Below are 26,765 nucleotides of genomic sequence, written 5' to 3'. Positions count from 1 at the left end.
TAGCCTGCATTGGCTGCCCATAAAGTACCGTATTCAATTTAAAATATTACTTCTTACTTTCAAAACTATTAATAAATTAGCGCCAAGTTATCTTAGTGAACTTCTCAAACCACATACTCCTGCTAGAACACTCAGATCTGCCACTCAACTACTTCTGACCCAACCCAGATCTCGACTGAAGTCTCGGGGTGACCGTGCGTTTGCTCTGGCTGCCCCGGTACTGTGGAACACCCTTCCTCTCGACCTCCGCGCATCTGATTCCATTGCACTGTTCAAATCACGACTAAAAACCCACTTATTCAATCTTGCCTTTCCCTCTAGTTAATATTTCTTTTATGATTTTATATCACGCACTTGTATGCTCATTTAAATTCTTGTTTGCTCTGTACCTGTTGCTTTCCTATGTATTAGTGACAGTTATCTGCTTGCATATTTAGTACTTGCTTTGGTCCTATTTCTATTATCCTCCTCATATACTCTATTTTACTTGTTAAGCACCTTGGCATACCCTTGGTTTTTAAGTGTGCTTTATAAATAAAGTTTATTATTATTATTATTATTATTATTATTTTACTGTTACCTTGTTAAAATAAAACCCTATCATCTCATATTTCCCGATTTTTCTAAAATGGACTTACTCATCAAATACTGAATTTTGGGTGTGTGGGATCCAAAGACAAATAATTATGACCACTATAACCTAGAAGTGGAGAGGATGTTTTGACCCGGCATAAATTATCCACTACAGAGGTGTTGCCTAGCAACACAATTATTGACATACATTTTGATGTAAAAGCTGCTTTAACATGACTAAGAGCTAGCTATTTGTGACTGATCAATAAATATGTAGGTGATGGTGACAGGGTGGGTCAGAGCGGGAGTCTATGACCGAAGCGGTGCAGAGCAGCAGAGGAATGGCAGCTGAACTAATCAGAGAATCCAGAGTGTTTAGAACTACCTGGAGAAAATAATGAATGAAATCCAGGTTAGAAAGGCAGAATCAGACTTTGACTGTTCTACTTTTACAGTAATTATTTATTGTTACTAAGTGTTTCTTACTTTTTTGTAGCAGCGGTGAAGCCAATTTTAAAATGCAGATGCTCATTGCCTAAGGGAAGCATGTATAATGTAAACAGAACTGGTCCTAGCACTGAACCCTGTGGAACTCCATAATTAACCTCAGTGTGTGAAGAGGACTCTCCATTTACATCAACTAACTGGAGTCTATTAGATAGATATGATACAAACCACCGCAGCACAGTACCTGTAATACCTACAGCATGTTCTAATCGCTCTAATAGGATATTATGGTCGACAGTATCGAACGCTGCACTGAGGTCTAGCAGGACAAGCACAGAGATGAGTCCACTGTCAGAGGCCATAAGAAGATCATTTGTAACCTTCACTAAACATTCCAAAGGTTGATTGTGCTCATCCGGATGTTCTCAGTGGGAGAAACGTTGCATCATTACCCAGGTGGGCCTCTTCAGTCTCAGCTGACTGCAGGTTTCCAACCTTATAAATAGGACATTAGCACAATGACTGAAACTAGCACCACTGACTAACACTGGGTTGTGAGGTCAGTTTCTTTGATATGATGTTCATTACATCAAGAAGGCCCTGAGCAAATGTGGTTATCACAGCTGGACATTTGTCAAAGCTGGGAAGGCGCCTAAAGAAAGCTCCAGCTGATCTAGGAGAGGGACAACTGCTGACTAAGGGAAAACCTGTAGTGATCCCTTTTAAAAATCTTTTGTTCCGCAGTCAAAGCTGCCGTCATGAGACCTCCACAATCCTTTAAAACAGGGGTCCCCAATCCCAGTCCACGAGGGCCGGTGTCCCTGCAGGTTTTAGATGTGTCCTTGATCCATCACAGCTGATTTAAATGGATAAATTACCTTCTCAACATGTCTTGAACTTCTCCAGAGGCCTGGTAATGATCATGTGATTCAGGTGTGTTGACCCAGGGTGAGATCTAAAACCTGTAGGGACACCGGCCCTCGTGGACTGGGATTGGGGACCCCTGCTTTAAAAGAAAAGCACTGCTGTCTTTGAGCTTTTAAATAGTTTGGCCTCACACAGGGTACAGGTGCGACTCACTTTGTCGTCCAGCTGCTGGTACAGGTCAGTGATGAGAGTCTCGTACTGCGACTTCTCCTCCACAGACAGGGCGACAGGGGGCGGAGCCAAGCTGTCAATTGCTGCTGCTGTCTCGCTGCTGCACTTCTTGTTTCTGTTGCCCAGCTGTTCCTCCACAGGTACAGACTCACCTGGAGGAGTCAAAATTACTGATAATAGAATCAAATCAGGATCCATGAATAAAACATTGGCCACATGCTCACATCACAAGAGACGGAGCTGCAGCTGAGAGTCTTATCAGTGAGCTGCCAACAGAAACTAAACAGGAATTCAATCAGACGCAAAATGAAGGCTCAGACACAAACAGCTCCACTCTGACAAAATATTAAGAGACTCTCCATCATAAACGGTTCACAGTGACAGCTTTCCTAAACAAACTAATACCACGTGTACAGTATAGCAGCCTCTAGTGGACAGGTGAATAGCTGCATGTAAAACGCTCCCTGGTACTGTCACTGCCTTCTCTAAAACGAGTTTAAAGAGAACTGATCAAAGCGTGACACGGAAACCTTGAAACGGAAACCTTCAAAATAGGGCTGGGCCATATCATGCCGTTCATGGTAATACCGGTATAATGTTAGGCAATGATAAGAAAATGAAATATCGCAATAGAATATGGTGATACATGCATGCGCAGTGCCTTTGTTTTCATGAGCACATGGCAGAAAAAGCATGGCAGAGAATGAGAAGGGCGAAAGCGGATCGTTGATCAGATGAACCAGAACTGGTTTGTAAAAATGCTGCAACTTCAGTGGTGTGGAACTGGTTTAGCTTTTGTCCGTCAGACACACAACAAAGCACAGTTTTTGTTAGAGCATGCTAGCGGGCCGTCATTATTACCGTGTTTTTCGGAAAATAAGTCACACTTAAAATCCTTTAATTTTCTCAAAAAATCTACAGTGCGCCTTATGTATGAATTCTGGTTGTGCTTACTGACCTCGAACCGATTTTATGTGCACGGCGCTCAGAAATCTGTCAAAAATGTTTTAATATGACTTTGCTAAGCTACAAAGCCGCACCGCTTGATGGATTGTCGGAGCATTATGGCATCGTAGTCAGGAGCCACAGGTGTAATATGTACTGTGCTTCAACATAATGTTACCGTATTGTGTGTGTATAACCTCTTTTTAAGTTTTGTGGATATTATAAATGGTTATGCTGAGGTTATGTCGGCCAGTTTCCACTGGAAATGCCTTTTGGTTAGACTGTCAGCGAGGAATTTGCATAATTGTTTGCACTAATAAAGTTGTGGAGTTGTAAAGTATTTTTTCTCGCGTCAGTTATATCGTTATCACAAATTTTCAAATGTATATCATGATAAATATTTTTGGCCACATTGCTCTGTCCTACTTCAGAGTCCTGAAGTGAAACCTTTACAGACTAAAGTAACACAAAGATGGAGGCAGACGTTTACCTTCCAGGAGGAAGAAAAAGCTTTTAAACTTTCTTTTGGAACAAAGCTGGTAAATGTTAAAGGATGAGTGTTTTTTTTATCATTAAAGCTCATTTAGGAAAAGCTGCCAGAATATATGACCAGAGGCTGTCACGTGGGGAGACTTGCTGATAGGAGTAGTTTGATGTCAGAGGGTTGAGTCCAGCAAAAATCATGATCTTTCTCTAACCGAACTCTTTTGGTACCAGAACCAAATGTGAAAAAAATTAAAGTGCAGAATGCGTTCGTGCCACCACCAAATGACCTGCCTTCCAAAACACGTGACAGATTTAAGATGACGTAGCAGCAAGATGCAGTCTCACTCCACCTTTGTGGAAACTGTGGACTTTAAAGCACATACATCATTTACAGCTGTTTCCTGGATAGTCACATTTAGTGCAGGAAGAAAACTGAAAAACAAACAAACATGATGCCCCCTTTGCTGTTGGTGAAAAATGCACCACATCAACCAATCAGATTATTTGACAACATGGGTATTCGGTAGCTCTGAGTAAAAAGTTGTGGGAGTGCCAGCGGTGAGAGAGAGCAATATCAATCGTGGGTTTTGAGCTGTCTGGAGTGTGCAGGCAGATTGAAGTATAAATGCCGTCTCCAGGTGAAAACCTGAAGTAACATCTTTTTTCACCTTTCCTCCAGCGTTTCAGCTCATTCTCCAGTTTCTGGATCATGATGTTCAGACTCCTGTTCTTCTCTTTCTCCTTCTCATACTTCTTCTTCCACTCCTCGGCGGTCAGCTCCAGGTTCACAGACACTGTGTTCTTTATGGTTTTAGCTCTGAAACAACAGGACGCGGAATGAAGAAACACTCAGATCTGTGGAGGACGTACTTCAACCACAGTACTCTGCTTTTTCCTCTGATCAGGTGACTTGCCATACCTCTGTCCAAACATGAGCGTGGACTTTGTTTCAGCCTCGTTGTAAACAGACGGCGAGCAGCAGATGATGATGGTAGTTCGACAGTTTCCACCCAGAGAGTCCTGAAGGATCCGGGTCATCTTACTGTCTCTGTATGGAACGTGGGTTTTCTAGAGACACACGAGACACGTGACAATCACTTCACCTGAAAATCAGGTGAGCTGTGACGTTTCTGTCAAACAAATCAAGTTAAATCCAGAATATTTCAGGCATACATGTCAGAGACCTGAAGATCGGAGACATGAAGACTCACCGTTCCTTCACTCAGGGCAGCGATGACGTTCCCCAGAGCAGACAGAGACTTGTTGATGTTTTTAGCCTCATCCAAAACGGCACCCTCTGCTCCTGTTTTACTCACCTGGATGGCAGAAAGCACAATCCAGGTGTCAGCAAGCAGAAATTTACAGAGAACAGGTGCTCACTGAGTGTGATGGAGTAGTGTGACCTTCTCGCTGCCTGCCAGGTCCACCAGGTAAAGTTTCCCTGATAGCTTCATCTCCGTCTCCACGTTCTCCTGTTTGATGTTGATCAGAAAAATGCTGTGACTGCGAGAGCTGTGCTCGTTCATGTCTGCATGAAGAAGAAACCCCATTCAGTAAACTGATCCGAGAACAAACACACGATGGTCGGGGCGGAAGTATCACACGTACAGGTGAAGACTTACTGGTCACAGCGACGTGTCTGTTTGCTTTTCCTTCATCGATAACGTCCATCACCTCCTCGGGACTGGAAACAAAGCGCTCCGTGCAGCCCTGACAATGAAACACACATCAGTAGAGTATCAGCAGCAGGACGCTGCAGACATGCGGTAAATATGGCTGTTTGGAGGCGGCGTGCACCCACAGCACACCTGTGAGACTCAGCAGACAAACAAAATTCTCCATAAACTGAACGAATATAATATATCAATTTAATATTAAAGCTTACTGTTCCACAGCTCCATAAAGGAGACGTGGAAACTTGAATGAATGTGGTCGGTTGTGTTGCGTTTCCAGCGGTGACTCATCAGCAGATCAGAATCAAGCATAATGACAATTAAACATTTTCAAAATCACCAGAATAAAACAGAGTTTTCTGTGACAACCAGATCCAGAAAACATGACCTGCTCCTCACAAAGGTTGTACCTCCCCTTTTTGTGAGTGTCGATGCTTCCTCTCTTTGCTCTTTAAATGCTTTGCTTCTTTTATTGATTTTTATGCTGTTTTTTTTCCCTTTTTTTCCCGCATGAGCTTACCTGCAATAGCTTTTGGTCATTTATAGATCATTAGGACTAAAGTGTTCTTAACAGAAACAGCAAAATTTTTATAGTTACCTTATCTTCAGCGCTCTGTATGTTTGTGGCCTACACACAGCTGAAGCCTGATTACAGCGTCTGGGCACCTAACAGCCTCAATAGCCTGGAAAGGTGCTAACCGCTAGGCTAACTAGCAACAAATGCCTCCCCTCTCCACAAATGACTACCACAGCCTCCTGCAGAAGATTGCAGTACTGGAGACAAAAATTCATCGCTTAGAAGTAAACGTGGAGGTAAATGGACTGTGTGGAAATGAAACAACCTTGCCTTTGATTCAAAACAATGGCGATGAGCAAACTAGTACACAGCTAAGGAGCACAGATAACATGACCAAGAAAGTAGACTCTGTGCATTATAATAAATCCTCAAGCAATAATCCCCCCTTGAACTGTCTTGGTGCAAAACCAAGACATAAATCACGTCTCCTGGAAGGGGGAGGACCAAGGGCGTAGATTTGGTTTTGGAATTGGTGGGGACGGATGATTCAACCACCGAACCCTGTTTCTTATTTTTTTCCTTTTTGTCTTTGCTTTGATTAAAAGAAAGGAGAAATATACTTGCCTACATATGCTATTCTACATGCTTTTTAAAAATTACAATTCATAGTTTTATATGTGAATTATATAATGTTAAATTACTATTAAACAAATGACTAAGTATTTTAGACTTTAGTTTACTTCAGCCATATTCCATATAAAAAGTGAGACATGTCAATTCAGATTCTTTGTCAAATATACACTAATGAATCAATTTACATCAGCAGCCTAACAATTGTCATGATAATAAATACTAGTTAATCTATAGCAGAAAATCATCAGTCAGTCACCAGTGACCTCGCCTCTTCACCTCTGTCCAAGCTACAACATGGCAGAGCTGCCTCTGTCACCTGATAAATAACAGTGAGACACTCCACATACATGCAGTCACACATGTGCTTCAAATACAGTCATGAACCACCAGGTCATCATCCAGTTTCACCTGTGACCTTGTGTCACTATTACTCTCTGAGCTTTGTGATGGTTCTCCTGTCACCTGACAAATAGGACATACATGTCCAATAAGAATAAAATGTGGAGCTGCTTCAGTGTTTCTGTCAATTTGTGCAGTTTCAAATTCAAATTTTTTCAAATTCAAATTTTATTTGTCACACACACATAACCATACACAGTATGACACTGGGGGTGAAATGCTTGTAGCTGTACAATGCACATTAAATGACAGAAGAAAAGTTTTACAATATTTACAATTTACAGTTTACTACAGAAATTTACAAATTAACTTAGGAATTTACAGTAAAGAATGTGCAAATAGCAGAAGAGATTATAAAGATAAGGATTATAAATTATAGGAATTATAGGATTATAGGAAATGTGTGGTGGTGCGTGTGGTGACGTGTGTGAGAGTCCAGTCTTATAGTGACGTGTTTGGGAGAGTCCAGTCCTACACCTGGTTCAGGCCCCGAATAGCCTGGGGGAAGAAGCTCCTCCTCATTCTCTCTGTTTTGGCCTTAAGGGAGCGGAAGCGCTTCCCAGACCTCAACAGTGAGAAGAGTCCATTGTTGGGATGGGAGAGGTCCATCATAATCTTCCTAGCTTTGGACTTGCACCGCTTGGTGTAGATGGACAGCAGGTCAGGGAGCTCTGATTGAATGATGCGTTCTGCCGAGCGCACCACCCTTTGCAGATCTCGTCTGTCCTGCTTGGTGCTGTTCCCAAACCAGGTGCAGATGTTTGCCGTCAGGACGCTCTCGATGGTGCAGGAGTAGAAGTTCTTGAGCACCTTCAGTGGCAGATGGAAGTCTCTAAGTCTTCTGAGGAAGAAGAGACGCTGACGGGCTTTCTTAACCAGGGTGTTGATGTGACAGGACCATGACAGGTCCTGAGTGATGTGGACACCCAGGTATCGGAAACTGTCCACTCTCTCCACTGGCGTGCCACTGATGATGAGGGGTTTGTAATTCCTCGCTTGCTTTGTAGTGAAGTCCACGATCAGCTCCTTAGTCTTGCTGATGTTTAGGAGGAGGTTATTCTCCTGGCACCAGGTCTCCAGGTTCCTAATCTCCTCCAGGTAGGCCGTCTCGATGTTGTCGGAGATCAGGCCCACAACAGCAGTGTCGTCAGCAAACTTGACAATGGAGGTGGTGTCGGATGTTGTTACGTTTCGGTGTTGTCAGTGTGTTGTTTTTGGCGTGACTGTTATGTGTTTCCTGTTTTACTTTGAAAGTCTGTGTTATCTTAGTCTTTTCAGTTTACGTTTCCCTGTCTCGTCAGTTCTGAGTTGCCCCAGCTGTGTTTCCCTCCTGTGGTCCATTCCCTGATTGCTCCTTCTATGTATTTAAGCCTTGTGTTTCAGTGTGTCATGGTCGCGATCTCCCCCGTGTTGTAAATAGTTTGGTGTTTTGTTGTAAAGAAATAGTTTGTTGTAAATAGCTGTAAATAGATTTGTCGATACTTTCGTTTTGGGATTTTGGTGGTGAGCTTTAGTGGGGGTTTTTTTGTGTGTTTTTCTTTCTTTATTTTTACTTTTTTCGTGTTGCACTCCGGTTGCCTAGGCCGGGGTGTAACAGATGTGGCTACACAGTCATAAGTGTACATTGAGTACAGCAGGGGGCTTAAAACACAGCCCTGATTCACTCCAGTGCTGAGTGAGATGGAGGGGGAGACTTGTTTTCCCACCCTCACTGATTGGGGTCTGTCTGTGAGGAAGTTGAGGATCCACTGACACAGTGATGAGCTGAGTCCTAGATCCGTCAACTTGGTGAAAAGCTTAGAGGGAATTATTGTGTTGAATGCTGAACTGTAGTCCACGAACAGCAGCCTAACATAATTCCCTCTGCCAGTGTCCAGGTGACTCAGGGATGTGTGGAGCAGGCGAGATATGGCATCGTCTGTGGAACGATTAGTCCGGTAAGCAAACTGAAGTGAGTCGATGGTGGCAGGAAGTGAAGAAGTGTCATCAGTCTTTCAAAACACTTCATCACAATTGAAGTCAGTGCTACTGGACGGTAGTCATTGTGGCAAGCGGGCTGTTGTTTCTTTGGAACAGGGACAATAATGGACTGTTTGAAGCACGTGGGAACCACAGCTTGGGCCAGGGAGAGGTTGAAGATCTCCGTGAACACCGGTGCTAGCTGGTCAGCGCAGGCTCTAAGGACCCGGCCAGGGATTGCATCTGGTCCTGCTGCTTTCCTGGTGTTCACCCTCCTGAAGGTGTTCCTCATGGCATGCTCTGTGATGACGAATGCATTTTCTTCACTGGTGCACTCCGAGCGCGCGCAGCCGTTTGTTGTTTTAATTGCTGCGGCGTCGAAGCGAGCATAAAACGTGTTCAGCTCATCAGCCAGTGAAGCATCTGCATTCATCATTGAAGAAGCTGGTCGTTTATAGTCCGTTATACTCCGCAGTCCTTTCCACAGGCTCCTAGAGTCGCACTGTCGTAGCTGTGACTCTAGTTTTTCCCCGTAGCTCCGCTTTGCCTTTCGGACCGCGCTGCGCACGTTGTAGGACGCAGCCTTGTATAGGTCCATATTACCGGAGACAAGCCCTTCATTGTAGGCAACGGTGCGTGATCTCAGAGCGTCGCGGATGTTTTTATCCACCCACGGCTTCTGGTTGGGAAACGTTCGGATGATAGTTCTTTCTGCTGTGTCGTCCGCTAGTTTCCCGATAAATCCCACAACCGCTTCCGTAAACATGTTGATGTCATCAGAGCTGCGCCGAAACATGTCCCAGTCTGCGTCATCCAGTGCGTCCTGCAGCGCGACCACCGATTGGTCCGTCCAGCGAGCGACCTCCCTCCTGATTGGTGGTTGCTGCTTTAGCCTTTGTTTGTAAGCAGGCATGAGGAAGATGGCGGAATGGTCCGATTTTCCAAATGCCGGCAGGGGCTGAGCCTTGTAACAGTTCTTGAACGGGGTGTAGCAGTGGTCTAATGTCCTCGTGCCCCGGGTGGGGCAGTTGATGTGCTGGTGAAGGTTGTGAAATGTCCGTTTGAGATTCACTCTGTCAAAATCTCCCATAACAATGAGTGCGGCATCTCGGTGAAGTGTTTGTTGATGTGTGAGAGCCTCATGTAGCTCACATAAGGCAGTGTCCGAGTCCGCGTGAGGCGGAATGTAAACAGTGCAGGCAATGACTGCAGTGAATTCCCGAGGGAGATAGAAAGGGCGACACTTAACGATCAAAAGCTCCAGATTGGGCGAGCAAGAGCGTGTGAGTGGGGAGATGTTTGTGCTGTCGCACCATCTGTTGTTCACCATCAAACATACTCCACCACCTCTTTTCTTCCCCGACTCCATTGTCCTGTCCATGCGGTAAACCGAAAAGAACCCCGTCGGCTGCACGGCGTGGTCTGGTATCGCTGGGTTCAGCCAAGTCTCGGTGAAGCAGAGGAGGTTGCAGTCCCGAATGTCTCTCTGGAACTTGATTCTGGCTCTGAGGTCATCAAGCTTGTTCTCGATGGATTGAACATTGGCTAGCAGGATACTGGGCATGGGTGCGCGGTGTGCGCGAGCCCGTAGCCTGTTCCTGATGCCGGCTCTTTTACCTCGAGGCCGTCGCTTAGGGTCGTGTCCTTTGTTCTCTCTCAGGATCTCCTTTGGCCAGGTTGGGTCCGGAGTTAAACATGGTGAAATGTTCGTGTATTGCAGACCAATAGAAACCAAAGTGTCTCTACTGTAGCGGATTTGTGTGTTTTGCATGATGCCCATGCAAGATTATCGCAGATATAGCAAAAAGTGACGAAAAACTGCAAAAAGTGGAGAAGTTAGGGCAGAGCATCCAGCACGGCAGCCGACCTCACTTCGCTGCAGCCCGACTGCAACGATACACAAAATTCACGGTTCGGTTCGATACTTTGGTGTCACGGTTCGATATTTTTTCGATACAAAAAAATGTTCATGCCTTTTTAATTTGTCATTTATTAAAATTATAAATATATATTTTAACTCAAAAGTACAGTTTTTAAATTTAACCCTAACCCTTGTGCGTGTTTTTTATTTTGACAGCGAATACGGACCTGCGGACCACTTATGTGCAGCCCTGGTTATTTAGCTCGTCATATTGCAGCCACAGAAATTCTTTTGTCCATGAAACCATAAAGCTGCACTTTCTTTTTGCCTTATAGGCTGATTTGTCATAACTTCTCCGTTTTGTGGTAAGCTTTTCTTTGGCTGTCACTTCTTCACTCTGACCTGTCTTATTTGGCTCAGCAGAACTAAAATATATATCTGTCTGTGAAGGTTCTCAGTCATCCAGGTCATCGTAGTCAAATATAAATCCTGCTGCTTTTACACACGCACTCACATAAGCTCAGCGATTCTCTGCGCGATCAACCTCTCACATGTTTAAGCTTGCTGCGGGAGATTTCACTTGTCATGTTTGCATAGTAAGCTAACAATTAATAAGACGATGTCAGAGGAATTGGTGCACAAATTATCATCACTCACAGATCAGTGCTGTCGCTCTCTATACACAGTTCACGCGATTGCAAAGTGAAAGCAAAAAAACAAGCGCAAATTCAAACGCGATTTCAATATGTCACATATTGACAGTGGCTCACCGATGCCAATGACATAATTACCCAGCTACAAAGAATGCAAAAGCATTGACATATATTTTTCCTTCCTACAAAAGCCCGACGGGCAGGGCAGAGATAGATTTTGGTAGCCCGACTGAAAAAATCGCTAGCCCCGGGACATTGGGCTAGCGATATTGCGAGCCCTGTATCTGATTGAGGAATCACTCATCTTTGGAAAAGAGAGTTTATTACAGAGAAATGTCTCTTTCCAAAATAAAAGCTATACTATCCGCTTCTTCTGGGCTATATTCTCAGCAGCATATTAAACAGCTGTCTAAATGACTCGGCTAAAGTTAGTAGCATGCTTGCTTGTTTTTTTCTGCTTCCACTTGTCTTTGCACTAGGATGATGTCGGCGTAAATGTGCAGTCATATTCGTTGTGTTCCCACTAGTGCTTTCAGGTTAATCTCGTTGAAATGACCTTAACGCCACAACACGGCAAATCTCCGTTAACGAGCTACCGCCGATCGCCCCGTGCATGGGGCTAGACGGCCAACACGTTAACGAGCTAACTGCGCTAACACACTAGTTCCCACCCATGTAATTGAGCATTGCATGGCACATCCAACATACTGTTTTACTTTAGTCCTTGACTCGCTTACCTTCAGGGTCATACGTCACATGAAAACCAAAATAATTCCAAACGCCAGATCTGAATGAGGGTGGGGGAGGTCCATGTTGTAAGGAGAGCTTAACTTCTGTCTCGCTAGCTTGCCCTGCGCTCTTCCTTCTGACAATGCTGTCTGTGTTGAGCGCTCAGTGAATCTGCGTTCGACTACTCCGCCTAGGCTGCACTGTCGACCCTAGACGGAGCAGTCGAAGGCAGATTCACTGAGCGCTCAACACAGACAGCATCGTCAGAAGGAAAGTTGATAAAATAAATTACAAATTTTGTATTGTTCGATACATATGCGTACCGAACCGAAAGCACTGTATCGAACGGTTCAATATCGATACGAATATCGTTGCACCCCTAATAAACATATATAAATAAAACCACTTTTTTTTTATATTAGTAATTCCTTTTGTGCATAATTTTATATTATTGTTAATAATAAATTAATTAAAGCAACAAAACAACCCGAAAAGCCGGATTCGAGCTGAAAGAGCCAGCTCTTTTTAGTGAGCCGAGCCGAAAGAGCCGGTTCTCTAAAAAGAGCCAGAAATCCCATCACTAGTACTGACCACTCAGTGCATTTTATCAACAATTTTAATATTTTTGGGGAACACAGGCATTTGTTTAAAGCAAATGGATTTAATTTTAACAAGTCAGGGGTGAAACTGTTCACCTCCAACTTGTTTTATTCCATACGTCATCCATCTGTGCTTGGTGCCAAGGCTGAGATAAATGAGGAGTTATCTCATAAAGAGGAACAAACAGTACTGCAAGAACAGACAAAGCCCAGCAGAAACCTTGAGGAGGAGCTCCATCTGCCCCCACCCGGGAAGAGCCTCAGAAAGGAGAGACGTCTGAGGCAAGAAGAGGGGTCCCTATTTGCCTCCAACTCTCTCAACAACACCAACGACCAGGACCAGGGACCACGACCTTCCCCAGTCCCCCAAACCCCTGACAGGTCATCACCCTCCTCCCCCTCCCTTTCTCCCTCCTCCCCACACCTGAAATTCACTGAGGAGATGATGGAGCGGGTCAATGCTGGGATCAGATCTACCCCCCGGCCCAATCCCTTTTTGTCCCCACAAACCCCCAACCAGAACAGCCAAAGGTTCGCCATCGAGCCCCGCCCCCAACAGAGCAATCGAAGTTACATTGCCCCCCCCCCCCCCCCAGTTCCTTCTTACCACCTTCATGATCTGTCTCCGCAGTCTGATGTGTGATGTGTGGAGGGTCCGGGCTGCGAAGATTATGGCAGTGGTGACTTTTCCCAGGAGAAGCTGGGACCCTGTTTACTAGAAGGTTTTAAAATCTCTGTACTTTCAGGTGACAGAAGGAGACATGTGGCCTGGTCAAAACACCGAGAGCTGCACTCTAAAAGATCTTTAAACATAGTAAACATAGCTTGTGTGCCACAGACTGCTCCCAAACACGAGGGGGCAAATAATACCTCTAAAACACTTAAGTTGGCTTTATTAAACGTTAGATCTTTAGCTGGGAAAACATTTTTAATTAATGATTTAATCACTGAGCACAGCCGTGATTTTATGTTTTTAACTGAAACTTGGTTGGACCAAAGTAACAGTGGAGCTGTTCTCATCGAGACGACCCCTCCTAACTACAGTTTTATCAGTGAGGCCAGGGTGAGCAGGAGAGGAGGGGTTGCTGTCTTATTTAATGAATCATTTCAATGTAAGCAGCTATCTCCTGGAAGTTTTCAGTCTTTTGAATATGTGGCTTTACAGCTGAAGGCCCCATCCAAAGTTGTGTTTCTTAATGTTTACAGGCCTCCCAAATACTGCACAGACTTTTTAATGATCTCAGTGAACTGCTGTCTGTGATCTGTGTTGATTTCGACTGTGTAATTATTGTTGGGGATTTTAACATCCATGTGGACAACCCTCAGGACAAAGGGACTAAAGACCTGAGTAACACTCTGGGCAACTTTGGCTGACTCAGCATGTAACAGAGGCCACACACAACATCTCAATTACTTCTTAAACAGAATAACTGCTATGATGCCTTCCAGTCAGGTTTTAGACAGAACCACAGCACTGAAACCGCTCTGACCAAAGTGTTTAATGACACATGTCTGAATACAGACAGTGGAAAAATGTCAGTCTTAGTTTTACTGGATCTCAGTGCAGCATTTGATACAGTCAACCACAACATATTACTCAAACAACTGGAGAACTGGGCAGGTCTTTCAGGAACTGTACTAAACTGGTTCAAAACATACTTAGAAAACAGGAAATACTTTGTATCAATAGGTAACTTCACATCTGAGCAGACAAGTATCACATGTGGAGTTCCCCAAGGTTCCATCTTGGGACCCCCTCTGTTTAACATTTACATGCTCCCACTGGCACAGATTATAAAGAACAACAAAATAAACTACCACAGCTATGCAGATGACACACAAGTATATATCACAATGTCACCAGGAGACCAAGGCCCTGTACAGGCTCTTGGTAAATGCATTGAGGACATTAATGACTGGTTGTGCCACAATTTTCTCCAGCTAAACAAAAACAAAACTGAGGTAATAGTCTTTGGTGCCAAAGAAAAACGATTACAGGTCACCAGAGAACTTCAATCTATACATCTAAAAACCACAAACCAGGCGAGAAATTTGGGTGTAGTGATGGATGCAGAGCTAAAATTAGAAAAACACATTAGGACTGCAGCTCATTCAGAACTCTGCTGCTCGAGTCCTCACTAAGACCAAAAAAGTGGACCACATCAGTCCAGCTCTGAGGTCTTTACACTGGCTGCCTGTCCGTCAGAGGATAGACTTTAAAGTACATCAGTGACCTCCTGACCCAGTATGAACCTTCCAGATCCCTCAGGTCATCTGGATCCGGTCTTTTATCAGTTCCCAGAGTCAGAACCATACACAGAGAAGCTGCATTCATCTTTTATGCTCCTTATATCTGGAACAAACTCCCAGAAAGCCTCAGATCAGCGGAAAAACTCAGTTTATTTAAATCCAGGTTGAAGACTCACCTGTTCTCAGCTGCATTTGAATAAAGCACCAAATCCTTAAAAGTTTTACTTTTAAGCTTAAATTTCAAAACTTACATTTTAACTACTGATTTTATCTACTGTTCCTTTTTTTCTTTTTCTTTTTAAATCATGCTTTTTAGTTGTTTCTGTTTTTTAATGTCTCTGTAAAGCACTTTGAATCACCTTGCTGTTGAATTGTGCCATATAAATAAACTTGCCTTGCCTATTCTCTCAGCTGCCGTTTAACGATTCAGACATGAGTCTATGTCCATATTTGATCTGAGCTCAGCAGGTAGAGTGCAGGTGTCCTGTTTTATAATCATATAATTACGCTTATAAATTAATAACACTGTGTCTAAACATCTATATTATTATTTGTTATTTAATATTTATGATTTAATACCATGTCTTTGCATGGAAGTAGAAAACTTTAGACGCTCCTACTGTTTGCACACAAACCTCTGACGGATCATCCAGGAACTGTGACGCTGTATTCTGGAGAACTGATTGGTCAGTGGGCGGTGCTTCATACCTGCTGACGTCTAATCTGGATCTAAACGGGCTCCAGAGCGAGTTAAATTCACAGCATAAGTTACTGTGTCGATTTACCCCAGTAAGAATGAACCACCTTCTAACCCAAAATAGTTCAGGCCTCTGCAGTTATATCCAGTCACTATTTAGGCTACCAGGTGAGTCCAGTGGATCCCCACAGCTGTGGAAACAAACATCTGGAGACAGTTTCTGCTGACTTTTGTTCCTGCAGTCGAAACGCAGCTAACACGATTTATTTACCTTCACAAAGGGAACTCTGTTCTTATCTTCATGAACAGCCAGGTTGGTCTTTGACACTGAAACATGAAAGCATCATCATAGCAGTTAGCATTAGCTTGATTGTACTTACACTCTATTTCTACTCTACTATTCTATTCAACTCTATATGAGCATAGTAAAGGTTCAGGGTTGGTCTCACCATCCAGCAGGTCTCTGATTTTATCCAGATAGATTTCAAAATAAGACACCTGCAGATACACAGCCAGTGTTTATGTTACGTTAAACATGTTCAGTCTTCTAAAAAGAAAAACTGTGATTCAGAATAAAAACACTTTGGAGATTAAATGATGCTACACTGATCAAATGATGATATTTCTTTGAATTAAGATGAAGAATCATTTTTTACAGTTAGATTTTCCTAAGATCTGACAACAGAAACACAAAAACAACATAAAAATATTTGTTTCACAAGCAGAATCACCTTGATGTGGAACTCCAGGTTCTCATCCATGGAGTAGATGTGGTCGAAGATGTCTCTGGAAATACGAGGGATGATGCCCATCTGATGAGGGTCATGAAGGGTCCCCTGAAACATGACGAATCATTTAATTAATCATTCAAATAACACCAAAATAAAGACCTGAAAATAAACTACAAAACAACAGACCAACCTCCATTGTGTGAGTCTTTCCTGAGGAGGTCTGACCATAAGCAAAGATGGTGCCGTTATATCCTCCCAACACATCTGAGGCACAAACAAAGAAACAAACGCCGTTTACAGCCGTCACTTCCTCTCAGTCACTTTCCTTCTTTAATGGAATATGTTGCACTGACCTCTGACGATCTGCTTGGCACAGGTGTCGTACACCTGAACCTGTTCAGTGGTTGGGGGGAAGACTCGGTCGAACACATATGGCTTCCCCTGAAACACAGGAAACACACTGTAAAAACTAAAAGCCTCTGTTTGAAAAAAAAAAAAGATTTATGCTGTCAGCAGACAGTCTCCTCCTGCTATGAAGAGGTCATATAAAAAACACCCTGCTCACTGACACTGAGTGTTATGGTGTGATGCTTCAGTCTCTCAGTAACATCTTAACACATCGAAGCCAAGATTATCAATGTAAGTCAGTGAGGACTGTTAGATTTCTGTTTTAACAAACAAAACTAGGAGTAAAAAGAGAGTGCTTCTTATGTATCTGCATTTATACAACATTCACACTCTGATGGAGGTCTCACAGAGCAGCTCGGGGTAAGTATGTCACCAAAGGGTATTTGGCATGGCGACTGGAGCAACCAGGGATCAAAACCACCAACCGTCCGCTGGTCGTTGAGGTCACAGTGAGCTTCCCTGATCACCTCCTGGTTGGACTCCTGCTGAGCTGTCCTGATTGGTCAGTCCACACAGGCACCTCCACTGACCGTCCCACATCTACAAACCCCTCCATGCTTTCCTCGTCAGCACGAGGTGGCTGGAGATGGCACCTGTCAGACCATCTCCAGCCCCACAGCAGACCTTCAGCTCTGCTGCCTCCTCTGTGTGAGTGCTCCCCTCTGAGATCTTCAACGTCCATCAGTTAATGTTCAGATCTTTGAACTTTGACCTTCTTTATGTAATGCGGCCTTGGCTCCCTTGAAAGCTGAACATAAATCTAATTATTATTTTTTTACAAAGTGTCTCCACTGTGATTTTAAATAAAGTTTGATAGAATTTATAGTTTAATGGGACTCCTGATGGTCACATGACTGTCTCAGTTTCTCCTTCAGAAAAACAAACAGACAATACCGAGACAATAACAGATGTTGGAGCTATTTGTTCTTTATTTTTATTATTTTTGAAATTTGTTGTTAATGTTTGTTGTTAGTTTACTTATATTTTGGGGTTTATTTACAAGTTTATTTGTAGGTTAATATTTGTTTCAATGTTTTGTTTGTTTGATGTTACCTTGTTCAATTAGTCAGTAAGAGCTTACCAGAGCAGGAGAAGCAGCAGGAAGAAACAAAAAATGGATCTTGTTATTGCCAAACAGGAGGAATTACCACTACAACAGATTTACCTTTATATAAAGAGTAGGGTCAAGGGTCAGAGGCTCAGGGGAGGTAATGAGAACAAAAACAAGACGTTCAGTCTGAGTTTAATGAGGGCTCGTTAAATCACCACAAACCTTTCACTGTTGTCTCGTTAGTTTAAATAAAGTTCAGTCTAAAACAAACAAACAAGAGAATTCAGAGAGTGCAGCTGTCTCTGAGGATTTTTCAATGATCGGTTTTATTTCTACATTTGAAAGCAACAAAGTGCTTCACGTTTAGTTATGAACAAGAGAAAAACAGGACCATACAACACTGGGCATTTGGGAATGTTTACAGTCACATGTTTAATCCTCTCACTGAAAACGTTTCAGGAACAGGTTTCACAGGTTGAGTCTTTTTCAGGTTGAGAGGAGTCATTCAGTCTCAGTTATCATGATAACAGACAGGTTAACTTAAGTCTCTGTCAGAGCTCAGAGGGGAGAGAATTTATCTGAATCACAGTTAATCAGTCCTCAGTACATCAATGTGTGATTGATTATCAGTACAGTAAAATATCTGGTCTCCATCTTTGCAGCTGTGGACAGCCAGATGGTAATCTGATTACATTTCTTCTTCAGATGTCAACACATTAGAGATTGAATGATGTCATTGATGTCAAACAACATTTTAAAGGTTCAGAGCTTTGACAGATGTTGGTGCTCCATCAGTAAACAGCCTGTGTCTGCACTTTCTGTCAGGCTGCTGCTGAATAATTTAATTTCAATCTAAAAGTTGGTCAGTGCATCAGGAGCTTGAAAAGACAAGAAAATCAGCTGGACTTCTTTAAGTTTGATGAAGAGGTTTCAGCTGAGAAGCTTCTTCAGTTCTAAGACCTAGCCCCACCCTATCATGTGACTCACTAAGGTCAAGAGGCCCAGGATGTGAGTGGGCGTTCAGGCATCTGGGAAGGATCTCAAAATTGGATTATAGATGGCAGACAGTTGGTGTGATAAGCCCCGCCCTCTGTTCAAAGATGGTTGCTCACAGTGGACATAGAAGCTTCTTTCACTCCTCTTTCAAACCATCTGTCCTCTCTGTCCAAAATGTGAACATTGGCATCCTCGAAAGAGTGACCTTTGACCTTTAGATGCAGATGGACAGCTGAGTCTTGTCCCGTGGAGGTGGCTCTTCTATGTTGTGCCATGCGTTTATGAAGTAGCTGTTTGGTCTCTCCAATGTAGAGGTCTGGGCATTCGTCACTACACTGTACAGTATACACTACGTTGTTAAGTTTGTGTCTGAGTGTGTAGTTAGTGTGTTGTCTTGTGTAGTTAGTGTGTTGTGGATAGTTTTGTGTTGTGTGTCAGAACAATGAGGCGACTGCTGTCTCCAGGTAGAAACAGGAGTGATACACCTGCTGCTGTCAGACCTGCAGGTATCAGGCTGTGATGTTCTCCTTTATAGTGGACAGAAATTATTTTTTTGGAGTGGCACAAATAATTTGTGTGGCATCTTACTGAAGAACAGCTGATTGTTCTGTAAACAGTTTGAAATGGTTATTTAAAAAAGGTAAAAGGTAAATGGATGCAAATAACTTTGTTTGGAAAACTTGTGCATACACTGAAAAAAGTCTAACATGCAGTCATTCATTCAATCTAATAAGTGCCATTCAAAACAGAATAAAATCATTGATTTGATTGTGAAACTCTTTCTTTTTGCATTTTAAAATACCACTTTTGATTTGGATGAAACTAAATATCTGTACAAAGGACACAACGCAAAGTTTTTGATTTCTCTCAAAACATATATTTCTTTTCATGTTGAACAGATAATATCTTTAATTTGAGTCAAAGTGATTTGCACTTGAACACGCCAACCAGAAATAGACCGGGACCCATTTTTATTCTGCATGGCTGCTGGAAACATCGTGTCACATCTTTGATTAATTTCATCTGAAAATAAACGTAAGTAAAGCCAAGTGTGTTACAAAAGCTTTTATAATTTGTATTGCCAAAATTGCAGAAAATAACCCCATTTAAGCTGGGTCGACAGCCACCCCCAATTTTTGCATGATTGTAGCTGCTAGCTACAAGCTAGCTAGCTATCCGGCGCGACGTTAGAACTGGTTACCAGCAACCGACCATCACAGTCGGGAATGCAAGTTAGGCAAAAAGCCGTTTTTTACCAGTATACTAACTACCTAGCGTTACCACGATGCATCGGTGGTGGATACAGCTAGCTAGCATAAGTTCATAGTTCATAACATTCATAGTATAACTCCGTGCTCCGCTTCGTTTGAATTTTTCTGGTGAGCTCGCGGTTTCTAGACACAAGCTTGTGTTTGTGCGCGCACGTTTGTCTCTGTCTCTCTTCATATAAATATCTGTGTGTTGATGACCAGGACCTTCGAATTCAGGAGGAAAGAGGTTGTGGATAAGAAGCCTGACAATAAGAACCTCTTGGAAAGATGGCCAGGTCTATTTCAGATGGAAGACGTATAACTTTTTTGTACTAATGCCTTTTATCATAGTTTGGAAATGGGAAATATATGTTTTGACTTTTTCTTGTTGGAAGTTGGTCTTTAAAAAAATGTATTGTACACTGTCTACTCATGTACAGATTAATGCAGAGTTTCTGCGGGTTACTGCAGTTCCCCTGCTAACCAGATTCATGGTCCAGCTGGACAAGCACTCCCCACAGCTACTTAAAATAATCAGAGAGAAAGGAGGGACAACCAAAGCAAAAACTGCCATAATCCTAGAGTTTCTTGATCAGGTAGGGTGTATATAATTAACTATTAACATGACAGTTAGCATTTTAACCCCTGTATCTAATGAGAATTTGTATCCTGTTACAGTTTTATTTTGGTAACGTCAGTGATTATGGTTGTGACCTTTTAAAATGTTGAAAGGAAGTGTGGGCTTTGTTCTTGAATGAATGAAGAGATTTATTGTCATTATACAAGTACAGAGCACAACTACAACAAAATTTATTTTGGAGACACATTTTCACTCTCACTCGCCAGATTCACATACATACATATATACGTATAAACTTTTATTTAGGGACAAGAAAGCATATGCCGCTTTTCCACCGACAGAACACGGTGTGGCTCAGTTCACTTTAGCCCCCTGCGGATGCTTTTCCACCGCCTTTACACCTGATTGGCCCGGGTGTGTGTGGTGCCCACGTGATGTGATATAGAAGCGCTCCCACAAAAGGCTTTAAAAAAATACTCCCAGCAACCATACTCCATTAACTTTGGACCATGGCGACTTCCTCCACAAGAACCAAAAATCAAACCAATCAAAATGAACCACAGACAGAGCAAAGTACAAAAACACACATATATCGCGATTGTTGTTGTTCTTCGGGCTGTGACGTTGCGGACAAAGACTTTTGCGCGCGACTTTTCATAGCCAGATGGGTTCGCCCCTGTTCCCAGTTACATCCATCCGCTTTATGTTTCCACCGCAACAAGCGAGTTCATCCGCGCTAAACTGAACTGCTCTCAAGCGCACCGTGCCGATTTGTCGGTGGAAAAGGGGCATTAGTCACCTCATGAGGATAGAGAGGTGAAAAAAAATTCCTCTCACGCAGCTTACTCTCCATATTGCAAAGTAACAATTTTAACTGTTCCTGCAGGATGCTGATGCTGACATTAGGATGGAGTGTATACTTAAATCTCTCATTATCTACCTTGGAGAACGTGTTGAGGAATTGTCAGATGTCTATTCATATTAATGTACAGAATTCACCTGCTTGCTGCTACTACTGCACATTCACCCAATGTCTATACTAATATATATATATATATATATCACACCCAGCACGCCCCTGCGGGCGGTTTATCCTTCAAGCTCGGGTCCTCTACCAGAGGCCTGGGAGCTTGAGGGTCCTGCGCAGTATCTTAGCTGTTCCCAGGACTGCGCTCTTCTGGACAGAGATCTCCGATGTTGTTCCCGGGATCTGCTGGAGCCACTCGCCTAGCTTGGGAGTCACCGCACCTAGTGCTCCGATTACCACGGGGACCACCGTTACCTTCACCCTCCACATCCTCTCGAGCTCTTCTCTGAGCCCTTGGTATTTCTCCAGCTTCTCGTGTTCCTTCTTCCTGATATTGCTGTCATTGGGAACCGCTACATCGATCACTACGGCCGTCTTCTTCTGTTTGTCTACCACCACTATGTCTGGTTGGTTAGCCACCACCATTTTGTCCGTCTGTATCTGGAAGTCCCACAGGATCTTAGCTCGGCCATTCTCCACCACCCTTGGGGGCATCTCCCATTTTGACCTCGGGACTTCCAGGTTATACTCGGCACAGATGTTCCTGTACACTATGCCGGCCACTTGGTTATGGCGTTCCATGTATGCCTTGCCTGCTAGCATCTTGCACCCTGCTGTTATGTGCTGGATTGTCTCTGGGGCATCTTTACACAGCCTGCACCTGGGGTCTTGCCTGGTGTGATAGACCCCAGCCTCTATGGATCTTGTGCTCAGAGCTTGTTCTTGTGCTGCCATGATTAGTGCCTCTGTGCTGTCTTTCAGTCCAGCTTTGTCCAGCCACTGGTAGGATTTCTGGATATCAGCCACCTCCTCTATCTGCCGGTGGTACATACCATGCAGGGGCCTGTCCTTCCATGATGGTTCCTCGTCTCCCTCCTCTTTCTTGGGTTTCTGCTGCCTGAGGTATTCACTGAGCACTCGGTCAGTTGGGGCCATCTTCCCAATGTATTCTTGGATGTTCGTTGTCTCATCCTGGACTGTGGTGCTGACACTCACCAGTCCCCGGCCCCCTTCCTTCCGCTTAGCGTACAGCCTCAGGGTGCTGGACTTGGGGTGAAACCCTCCATGCATGGTAAGGAGCTTTCTTGTCTTTATGTCAGTGGCTTCTATCTCCTCCTTTGGCCAGCCTATTACCCCAGCAGGGTACCTGATCACGGGCAGGGCGTACGTGTTGATGGCCCGGATCTTGTTCTTACCATTCAGCTGACTCCTCAGGACTTGCCTGACCCTCTGCAGGTACTTGGTGGTTGCAGCTTTTCTAGCGGCCTCTTCATGGTTCCCATTCGCCTGCGGGATCCCCAAGTACTTGTAACTGTCCTCTATGTCTGCAATGTTGCCTTCTGGTAGTTCAATCCCCTCAGTTCTGACTACCTTCCCTCTCTTTGTTACCATCCGACTACACTTCTCCAGTCCGAACGACATTCCAATGTCATTGCTGTATAGCCTGGTAGTGTGGATCAGTGAATCGATGTCTCGTTCACTCTTGGCATACAGCTTGATGTCATCCATGTACAGGAGGCGGCTGACAACTGCTCCGTTCCGTAGTCGGTATCCGTAGCCAGTCTTGTTAATGATCTCACTGAGGGGGTTCAGGCCTATATATCTATATCTATATATATATATCTATATATATCTATATATATATATATATATATATAGATATAGATATATATATACACACACATATATATATATATAATGTTATTCCTCTACACCCCCCCCCCCCCCCCCCAATTTTTTTGCACATGTCGAGGAGCGTGTCAGGTTACATTTCACTGTGTGTTATACTTGTATAACTATGCATGTGACAAATAAAGAACCTTGAACCTTGAACCTTGATAAAAGAATACATGGTATGTCCATATCTGTTCTGTCTCTACATGGGATGCAGTCTCTTGATGTAAATTTGACAACTCTGCTATTAAATGCAGTGATTAATGTAGGACAGCAACGATTAATCAACTCATCAAGTTAATATCTTAGGGTTCTGTATTGTTTTCTTTTTTTTCTTGGGCTTTGTGGAACATTTATGAAAATGTTCCACCATTGATTTAATTTAATGATTATGCAATTCACAATCTGATTAGTCAAATAATTGTTCTAATAGTCTGTGACCAAACAACTGTCAAAATAGTAGTTTATTATGGTTAAAGATTTATCAGGTGTGCCAGACTTCAGTTCTTCACTTGTACATTTTGTTCCATATTTTACCTCAAGATATCCCAGAAAGATGAAGCTGAGGAAGAGCTGCAGAGTACCACCATGGCACTCTTTGTCTTCAGGGACAACTCAAGCCTCCTACATCAGCCTCAAGACATCGGGATAATCATTGATGGTGTGGAAGTCCTGAATGAGTTGCCTTCTGTGGCAGCTGGAGTGGCAATGGTCTTTGGACTCTGTTATGCTCTTAATATGGAATATCCACGAGGATTCAGGTTCACCTTTGAGGCTCTTCAAAAGATTATGATGGAGCTTGACTTTAACAAGATGACCTCTAAGATTCGCAAACTTAATTGTGAACTTAACACTGCACAGTGGTGTGTTTGCATGCATGTGTGCATGTGTATGTGCACATGCATGTGCATGTGTGCTTGGTTTTTTTACTTGGTTGGCCTGCAGTGGTATTCTACATTCAAAAATTATAAGAACACCCATTTGAAAGGGAGATTTAAGTTGATTTCATTGATACATGTGTAGATTTTTTTTTTTTTTACATTGTACAGGCACAGTGCACATATAAACATTTTTGAGTACTTGCAAATTGGTTTAAAAAGAGTTTTTATAATGGTTTTATGCCAGTTTTAGACAGGTTGCAGGTTTTATACCAGTTCTAAAAAGATTGCAGGTTTTATACTGGTTTTCAAAAGGTTGCAGGTTTTATAAAACAAACATTTCTCTAATAATTTCTGCCGTAGCACTAATTCTGTATATTACTAATCCTCTCTATTGATTATAGTCAAAATGGTTTGGAACAATAAATAATTTTGAAATAATTGGTTGGCCAACTGTCTTGTTTTTTATAGGAAATGCAGAGCATTTTTGAACTGAAATAAAATGAAATATAGTTTGAATATATGTAAATCAATTACCTGGCTTCAACACAAACATATTAGTTCATGTTAATTTGGTTCGATGTGAATACATTAGGTTGGTTAAATTTCAATATATTAGCTTGGTTCAATAATTAAAATATGGTTCTATGTAAAAAAAATCAATTTGGATCAATGCAAAATTTAAAGTTTCAGCCAAGTCTAGTAATATTGTTTATATCAACATAAAAGTATCAGGTCATATCAAGTGACTCAATTTGGATTCTATGAAGTCAAATATTTTGGATGTGACAATTGGACATCATTTTTTTAAATTTGAATAGGGTTATTCTTTTTACAGTGTATGATTTTAAAATGGACAATTTATATTTGCATTTAAAGTTATGAAATATGATTCATCGTGGTTGTTACAGTAACAAATACTTTTATATACTTTATACTTTTTCTACTCGGATTGTATGTTTTTTGTCTGATTTTTGATCAATTGTGTTAATACAGTATGTCAAAATGAAAACTTAAAATTAAGTGTATATGTAAAATTAAAAGTAGTCAAAAACGGCCAATTATACCCTGGACCCCAGAGGGTTAAACTTTTTTTTAAGTAATGCAATAGTTACAAGATTCTAAAAGTCATTAATTACTAGGAAAAGTAACTCAGCTACTAACTCAGTTACATTTTTGATGAAGTAACTAGTAACTATAATTAATTACTTTTTCAAAGTAACTTGCCCAACACTGGTAATAACTAATAATGATTAATATAATAATAACTTTAATATTGGCCATATTACATTTACATTACCAGTGAAGTGACTTTAGTGTCATGAACAACATTAGCTAATTGTTATGTATTAGCTAATCGTCAAACAACTGTTCAGTACAGAAATGAAGCCCAACAATCATGTTTTTACAGTCCTGTGGTTTCAGCCTCAGATACTTATCAAATCAAACAGAGCTCATGTAAAACAAACAGATGAACAAAAGAAATTTGTCCTTCATTTCTGTCAAACAATGCCAGATGAAATGTTTCCAGCAGTTATTATCATGGTTGCTAGGCAACATGAGCAGTGCAATGGAAGCTAGACATCCTATTTCACAAGCATCGCACTTCCGGCCTTCTCGGTCTACAGTGAAGGCCTTATCCTCCAAAGGATGCAAACCCTGAATTGGGAAAAAGCCTATGTGTTAATAGTCCTCTCTGCATTGAATCGTATCTGTTATTAATCTCTGTCTCTCATCCACAACATGTCTTTATCCTGTCTTCCTTCTCTCACCCTCCCTGAGCCTGGTTCTGTCGGAGGTTTCTTCCTGTTAAAAGGGAGTTTTTCCTTCCCACTGTCACCAAAGTGCTTGCTCATAGGGGGTCATATGACTGTTATTATTGTAGGATCTACCTTGAGGCGACTGTTGCTGTGATTTGGCGCTGTATAAATAGAACTGCAGTGAACATGTTTGACTCTCCTGCTTTGAAGCAGCTGCTCCTGATTGATCAATGCAAACAATGCACTGATTGATTTAAGGAGGAGCAGCGTGCAGTGGTTCTGCAGTTACACACAGCAGGTTTGTTTGCACACTAAACAACACACACACACCGGTGTGTGTGTGTGTGTGTGTGTGTGTGTGTGTGTGTGTGTGTGTGAGAGCGCGCGCGCGCGCGCGTACTCACCGACACCACCACGGTGTCCTCTCCGTTAAATTTCGGGATGTTTTTGTCTCCGCGGTTCCGCTCCGCCTCGTTCAGCGGCCTGAAGCGACACATCACCTTCACCCCGCACACACCACCCTCCGCCGCCTCCATCACCGACAAGAAGCACCGACACGCACGCGGAAACACACACAAACCGGGAGGCTCGGCTCTGGTTCGGGTCCACACGGTCCGCTCAGAGGCTGCGATCTCCGGTTACTGCTTCTCCATCAGGAGGCTGAAGGCTCCACCTCTCACAGGTCCACCCTGGACCACCGAGCCGCAAAGAACCATGGGACATGAAGTCCTCCTTCACATCCAGCGTGAACATGATTTAGTTCGGGTTAAAGCCAATGGGTCATATTTGACTCATGACGTTTTAGGCTCTTTAAGACTTCATCGACTTTTCCCCTGAAAAACAAAATTGATACAAAATAAAACTCATATAAACATTTATACTTTTTTTTTT

The 26,765-nt window shown here is 42.7% G+C and overlaps 1 protein-coding gene across 1 annotated transcript in view; it reads right to left on the bottom strand.

Annotated features, from left to right (window-relative positions):
- The window catches only part of LOC113018452 (kinesin heavy chain-like), a 54,788-nt gene extending 28,207 nt beyond the window's left edge, over nucleotides 1-26,581 (bottom strand). Inside the window, exons 1-12 of the mRNA XM_080290771.1 lie at nucleotides 26,279-26,581; nucleotides 16,604-16,691; nucleotides 16,441-16,514; nucleotides 16,251-16,355; nucleotides 15,969-16,017; nucleotides 15,791-15,846; nucleotides 5,172-5,259; nucleotides 4,953-5,077; nucleotides 4,761-4,865; nucleotides 4,469-4,617; nucleotides 4,218-4,366; nucleotides 2,101-2,270 (exon numbers count right to left, since the gene is read on the bottom strand). Coding sequence (XP_080146897.1) covers nucleotides 2,101-2,270; nucleotides 4,218-4,366; nucleotides 4,469-4,617; nucleotides 4,761-4,865; nucleotides 4,953-5,077; nucleotides 5,172-5,259; nucleotides 15,791-15,846; nucleotides 15,969-16,017; nucleotides 16,251-16,355; nucleotides 16,441-16,514; nucleotides 16,604-16,691; nucleotides 26,279-26,410 — 1,290 coding nt within the window. The 5' untranslated portion in view covers nucleotides 26,411-26,581. The remainder of the gene's footprint in view (nucleotides 1-2,100; nucleotides 2,271-4,217; nucleotides 4,367-4,468; nucleotides 4,618-4,760; nucleotides 4,866-4,952; nucleotides 5,078-5,171; nucleotides 5,260-15,790; nucleotides 15,847-15,968; nucleotides 16,018-16,250; nucleotides 16,356-16,440; nucleotides 16,515-16,603; nucleotides 16,692-26,278) is intronic.
- Between the last annotated feature and the right edge of the window lie 184 nt (nucleotides 26,582-26,765).

This window comes from Astatotilapia calliptera, chromosome 16, assembly GCF_964374335.1.
Source record: "Astatotilapia calliptera chromosome 16, fAstCal68.1, whole genome shotgun sequence".
Lineage (NCBI taxonomy): Eukaryota > Metazoa > Chordata > Actinopteri > Cichliformes > Cichlidae > Astatotilapia > Astatotilapia calliptera.
The sequence above is the reverse complement of the archived record's forward strand: the minus strand, read 5'-3'. Positions and strand labels throughout refer to the sequence as shown.